Here is a 6,829-nt window from a genome sequence, read left to right on the forward strand (position 1 = left end):
CTGATTAAACGTAATGCAGAATCATTAACTGAAATTAATTTCTTCTTAACACATCATAAACTAATTCTACATAAACCCAGATAGTTTTTGGATCTAACAAAAATAACCAATAACAAAATAAATTTTGTAAAATAGCCCCTCTGCCACAAAAACAACAAAAGGCATTCACTAACCAATCAAAGGAGAGAAGCGACAGAATGATTTCTACTGTTGGATTAAAAAAAAAAGATCCGACGACCATCATCACCAAACGCACTGGTCAGCCTAAGATAAATGCTATGCGCACTGGTTAGTCAAACATTTTCGACACATGGAATCCGTACCTAAAAATGATGGAGAAATGTTAGAAAGTATAATTTAAAAATTTTAAATAATTTTTTAAATTTTGATTAATTTTATCAATTAAAATCTATTATTCATAGAAATAACATTAATTTTATTTTTTCGTGAATCAGTTTTTTTTTTTTTTTTTTTTGAAGTTTGATATTAAAAATCGAGGGATTGATTTGGATAATTAAAAAAAAAAAGTATTAGACACTAGTTTGTGGACAATTTACGTATTTAGGGATAGGTATCACTCGAAAACTTTAATAATCCTTTCCTTCTCATCCTTCGTTTCGTCAAGCTTTCCGTTCGTCCGGATGGTCACCGCCGCTTTCTCTCTCCGTTTGTGAAAGGCGAGTTCGAGGCTGACTTTGACTGGGTTCGCCACACCTCTTTTTGTTCTCTCTTTCTTGGTCTCTATCCGCTCTATCTTGTTTGTTATCTCTCAGTCCGTTCGATCTCCTTGCCTCGTGGTTCGCCCTCCTTGCCGCGTCGTTTACACGTCAGGTAGCAATATGTTTGTTGATTGTTGATTGCTGATTATTGATTATGATTCTGAATTTCTGATGTTGTTTGTTACCAATTCTGGTTCTGAATTTGCCTCTAAATTCGTTGGATAGAATTCGCGTGCTGCTTAATTTGTCTCTAGATTTGTTATAGACTGAGAGTTAGATATACATCAGCAGTAGTATTTCTTTTATTTTTAAATGTTACTGTAACAGGTGAATTGTAAAACTCCGTTTCTTTTCAGCTTCAGCCATGGGAGACTACAGCAATGATCCTCTCATGCGCAACCAAAACGCCGCCGTTCAGGCCCGCACCAAAGCCCAGAACCGCGCCAACGTCCTTCAGCTCAAGCTGGTAAACTCTTCCATCAATATTTACCTTGCCCTATTTTTCTATGTTGAAGACCTTTTTAGAGATAATGAAATTCGTTTTCCCAATGCCCTAGCTTTCTACACGTGACTGAGTCTGGATATGATTTCTTGGTTACGGAATTTTTTTGTACCATTTTTAAGTTTTAATTATTTCTTTATTGCGCAGATTGGACAGAGCCACCCAACTGGTCTCACAGCGAATCTATTGAAGCTTTTTGAGCCTAGGCCTCCTTTAGAGTATAAGCCTCCTCCGGAGAAAAGAAAATGTCCACCATTAACTGGTGCTTAATCTTTCTTTGGTGGCATTTTTTGATATTTGTGTGTTAGTTGTTTATTCTACTTTATTTTACTTTTTTTTCCCCTCAAGGAATGGCGCAATTTGTGAGCAAGTTCGCAGAACCTGGCGATCCGGAATATGCTCCACCTAAACCAGTAGTCGAGACTCCTGTAATGTTCTGTTCTATTTAACTAATGAATTCTGATCAATATTATTGTGTTGTACATAATTTCATGTTCTTGGGTGGATGTTGCACATGGTATGTTGATGGACGGTTTTATGCAATGAGTTTTTGTTGAATTTTCTATTATTACTGGTGTATCTGAAGGTGTATTCTGTTTTATGTTAGTTTGCCTTACCAAGAAGTGTTGTTTAATGTTTGAGACAATATCTTGCTATTATTTTGTAACTAATCTGTATCTTGAGTCTTCTTTTATCAATTAATCCACTGTCAGGTCATGGTTGCCAAGTTCTGTAATATTTTGGGTTTGCTTTGCATTTTGCAAGACTTTGAAATATGTTTGTTAGATATATGGTCAGTCATATGTCTTTACCTAACAACTGAAGCTTTTGGACAAGAGTTTCATGAATCATAACATGGTATTAGAGCTTTTATGTTCAAAGGTCTAGAGTTGGATCATTGATACCCCTAAAGGTAGAATTTTAGCATAAGACTAAAATAAACCTATGCTAATTCACGCTTTAAGCCCAAAAGTGGCTTTAGTGTGACTGGGCATGTTAGATATATATCTATTTATGTGTCTTTGCCTAATATCTTAAGCTTTTGTGATAGAAGATTTCATGAGTTGTGACAATGATATTTAAATTTGACCTTCCTCAGCTTTGTCCTCTTTCAGTTGTAGCACTTGGTTTCTTGCATGATGATCTGAAACAGCATTTGCTTGCATCTTAAATGTTGTTAGGAACATAAATTAGCAAAGCTTGAATACTGCTAGAGCTTAATCGTAAAAACCAATATATATATGAACAACTGACTGATCCTTATTATAATGTTTAGTGATTTGGCATGTTATAAAGGATACCTATTGAATATCCGTTGTTTTTTTTTTTTGTAGACCTTGAATGCCCAATTTGGAGATTCAAGTCATAGAATACTTTAAATGTCATTATGTATATTTTCCAGAGCATAATGTGTGATTGGTACTTGATTCATTTTGATGACTCAGGCACAAAGAAGAGCAAGGATACACAAGCTAAGATTAGAGAAGGGAGCAGCAAAGGCTGCTGAGGAGCTAGAGAAATGTGATGATTCATATACTAATACTATCTTGACTATGTTAATATTGCTGATTTGTATTCTTTGAACACCGTTCTTATATCTGCTTCTCTGCAGATGATCCACACAGCGATCCAAATGTATCAGGAGATCCATACAAAACTTTGTTTGTGGCCAGACTTGTAAGTTATATTTTCCAATGTAGTGTCCTTATGGAAATTTTACGTAGCCATAGCTTGCCATATCTCACTAGCTCTCTCTTCTAACAGAGTTATGAGACCACTGAGAGCAGAATCAAAAGGGAGTTTGAGTCATATGGTGCAATCAAACGGGTAGGTATTTTTCAGTATCCCCAAAGGGATTCGGTAAGAGTGGCATAGATTTTGGGTTCTCTATTTTCCTTTTTTTATTGTTTTATGTCTTCTATTTGACAATTATATATGTTATGAACCTTGAAAAAAGTAATTTCAGATTCACAATTTCTATATGTGAGTATATATTATTAAATACAAAAATTCTTAATTAACTTTGAGTAAGTTATCTTTTCATAACTGTTTTCTCTTTCTTCTGAATGGCTAATTCTTACAATTAAAGTTGTCTTGTGAGTTGTGACTATTTATCTTGTAATGAATTTAATCAGCTATACATAATTTTTAGCCCATTCTGTCCATGTCCAAATTTCAAGCCTTCAGTTGTGTAAATATGAATCTACCTGACTTAATTTGTAATCGCTGAGGTAGGTTGTATGGTAACAACATTTGGTGGCACCACCAAATTTTTGTTGATTCCCTGTATTTTTTATTTTGGTTGGTTTCTTTAGTTCTTTTAATATATGTGGATAGGATATCTTCTTAGTTCCTGAGGCTTGGGGGTATATAGAAATTACTTTAGCAGCAACTTAGTATCTTGCCACACATCCTTGGTAAGGGTTGATTATTGGTTTCTGCAAATGGTAAACTATTTTAAAACTCCAACCAACTTCATTTCAAGCTATTCCCCCTGCTTTCCTGCATGGTATTTTAGTTGAGCAGAGCAATGTTGCAAAATTGAGCCTTTTGCCTTGTTTTCAAGCATGAAAAGGAGACTGACAACTTCTGTTCTTTCCCTGCACTGGGTAAAAATATGTCGGGAGTATTGTAATCTCTTCCTTTTTTGTTTAAGCTCTTAGCCTATTTTTGATGCTGCTAAAACTTTATTTTTGGCTTTAAAGGCAATGAAAACCAAAACAGCTGTTGAGAAGATGTCATGGTATTTTCTATATTATCCATAGTTGTTTTATTTTATTAATTTTAAAATAAATATCCCTGGTAAGGGGACACTAGTCAACTACTTGTTAATTGGCCCCCCAAACATCAGTTTATCTGCAACTATTCCTGGTGGTGATGCATCTCGCGATGGGAGCTGTGTGATTCAAAGGTGAGCACGGCTAATTAGGCAATGTGCCAGTCTGCCGTGCCATTTAGGATTAAAATATTAATCTTTCATTTAGTTGTAATTTAATTAATTTAATTAATTTGTAGGTGAGGGAGCATCTGTTTACTATTTTCCTTAGATCTGAATACCATAATGTTCTCTTACAGTTTTTCCTCTTTCCAATTTCTTGCGATTTAGGTTCGATTGGTTACTGACACGGTGACAAATAAGCCCAAGGGTTACGCATTCATTGAATACCTTCACACAAGAGACATGAAAGGTTGATACTGGTTTTATGCTACGATCTGTCATTATTTTTTGTATTACATTTTATTTACTCTTTGTTAACTATACAGCTGCTTATAAACAAGCTGATGGTAGAAAAATTGAGGGCAGAAGGGTGCTTGTGGATGTTGAACGTGGGAGGACTGTTCCCAATTGGCGACCTCGCCGTCTAGGTGGTGGGCTTGGCACTACTAGAATGGGGGGTGAAGAAGTTAATCAACATCACTCTGGGAGGTAAATTGTCTAATTGCTACCCTCTAATAAAACTTCATTCTTTCTTTATTTTTACACTTGTTTGGTCTTATCTGAATGTCTGATATAGAATAATAGCAATTGAAACTGTTAAAGTTGATGAATATTTTCACATTATTTGATTGTGCTTATGGTGCTTCATGTTTTCTTAGGTATAAATTTAGTTGGTATTGTATTTGACAGAAAGTGTCTGCAGTTGCCACTATGAAAATGATCCTCTGGCCAACTTTGGAATTATGTGATTTTCTAGCATGGAATTTTTTGTCATTCTTCATATGGTTGTATATATGAATAGAGCTCAAGTAAAATGTCTATCTGTCACTATCCATGAGCCATTCCTTCTCAAGAAGTATAAGTCAACTCTTCTCCTGAAATAAAAGATTTAAGTGACTCAAGAAATTATCTTCAATTAATATTTTTTCTTGACTTTTGTATTCCCTACTTGACTAGTAACACTATTTTATATCCCAGTTGAAGGGAAATCCTAACGTAACCTTATTTGTTCAGGGATCAGCTGCAGTCAGGACCTTCTCGTTCTGAGGAACCTAGAGTGCGTGAGGATCGGCACGGTGATCGGTAACAGTTACAGTAGTGTTTTGCTATGTTTCTGCTTCACTCCTATCTTGTTTTTGGCATTCAATAAATCACTGCTGATCCCACATTTTCTTTTTGGTAAAAAGGGAAGGATGCTGTTGTTTCTAGGCATAGATTTAAAAAATTCTTTCGTCCAAAGATTTTATAATCCATTTAAATTAACTGCTAGTCTGCTACTTGCTGATATTTAGGGACAGAGAAAAGTCACGGGAAAGAGGTAAGGACAGAGATAGGGATCGGGAACGGTCACGTGAACACTCTAGTGATAGGGGAAGGGATCGTGATTATAGGGATGATAGGCATCACAGAGACCGGGATAGGCATAGGGACAGGGATAGGGACAGGGACAGAGAGAGAGACCGTGACCGTGATCGAGATAGAGGACGTGACCGTGATCGCGACCGGGATCGTGAACATGATCGTCATCGTGACAGGGATAGGGATTATGAAGTTGGGGAAACCGATAGGGGACGCTCACATGACAGGGAAACTGATTATGATCATCATGAATTCAAACATGATAAAGACCGTCATGGTGAGAGAGATCGCGACTATGAACCGGAGGATGATCGTGGGTGGTACAATCAATCTGCACATGGACATAGGCATGCAGATCCTGACCATAATCCTGATTCCTTTGACCACTATGAACGTCATCGAGGACGAGGGCAATATGATTATGGTGATGACCAAGGTAACGATTACAATCAGTATCCTGATCATGATAGGATGGAAGATGACTGTCCCACTGAGAGGGCAACATCTGAACCCCGTGAAAGGGAGAGAAATCGAGATATGGACCGTGAATACCGACGCTCAGAGAGGTCCCATTCTCGGGAGTACGATTACTAGGAATTTGAGCGTAACACATCTCAACTTCACTGGTAATATTCATTGCTTTCAATTCAGTGTTCCTCTTAGCTAGTTATGGTTACTTGGTGTAGATCTGGTTCCACTGGTTAGCTTTGCAACTACTGATGGATTCAGGCATGGAATGATTAAAACACAACAGAACTGTTGCTGCTTTTTATCCATATGTGTTTTTGTTAATTTTCTTGTCTTAGATTGAAAGCTTTACAGCTGCTGCTTTGATTTTCAAGTGTCTTGTGGAAGTGGACGTTAAAATATTAGCACTTGTTGGTTTTGTTTTGGTCAGACTTTTTCAGTTTTTGTGGTGGGAACGGTTGTTTGAATTGTTTATTGACACTCATCTGTAGACATGTTTGTTGCTATATTTCAGTTAACTGCATCAGTTTGCTAATGTAATGAAGGAGCATAAGGTGTTGCTTATGCTTAAATTACATTGTCAATGACGAGATATGATAATGACTAGGCCCTACGGATAGTTTTGTTTCAACTATTATCTCTTGAAGTTTTTCACTGCTGTAACTTAAAAGCAATATTAAAGCTACCAATTTATCTATGGGTGGTGCTATTGGCACTTTGGCAGTCTATTTTGTCTTACTTGACTTTAATGCCTAAACTACCCTTATACGAAGTGGCCATTATTACTTAATTTTGTTTAGTAGAATTTTATTCTCAACGATCTTTTTAACACACACAAGAAAA

At 36.4% G+C, this 6,829-nt stretch overlaps 1 protein-coding gene across 2 annotated transcripts; it reads left to right on the top strand.

Moving 5' to 3' along the window:
• The first annotated feature begins 429 nt into the window (after positions 1-429).
• LOC112798232 (U1 small nuclear ribonucleoprotein 70 kDa) lies at positions 430-6,617 on the top strand. Of its 2 annotated transcripts, none has more exons than XM_025841465.3 (11): positions 430-831; positions 1,076-1,185; positions 1,369-1,483; positions 1,570-1,649; positions 2,667-2,742; positions 2,834-2,898; positions 2,986-3,048; positions 4,328-4,409; positions 4,486-4,648; positions 5,174-5,242; positions 5,452-6,617. In XM_025841465.3, the coding sequence occupies exons 2-11, from the start codon at positions 1,084-1,086 to the stop codon at positions 6,110-6,112; spliced, it is 1,476 nt and encodes a 491-aa protein (XP_025697250.1). In that variant the 5' UTR covers positions 430-831; positions 1,076-1,083; the 3' UTR covers positions 6,113-6,617. The 2 variants fall into 2 exon arrangements, with proteins under 2 accessions (XP_025697250.1, XP_025697258.1); XM_025841473.3 differs by having other exon boundaries at positions 535-831; positions 1,047-1,185.
• The last annotated feature ends 212 nt before the right edge of the window (positions 6,618-6,829 follow it).

The sequence above is a fragment of the Arachis hypogaea genome, chromosome 1 (assembly GCF_003086295.3).
Source record: "Arachis hypogaea cultivar Tifrunner chromosome 1, arahy.Tifrunner.gnm2.J5K5, whole genome shotgun sequence".
Lineage (NCBI taxonomy): Eukaryota > Viridiplantae > Streptophyta > Magnoliopsida > Fabales > Fabaceae > Arachis > Arachis hypogaea.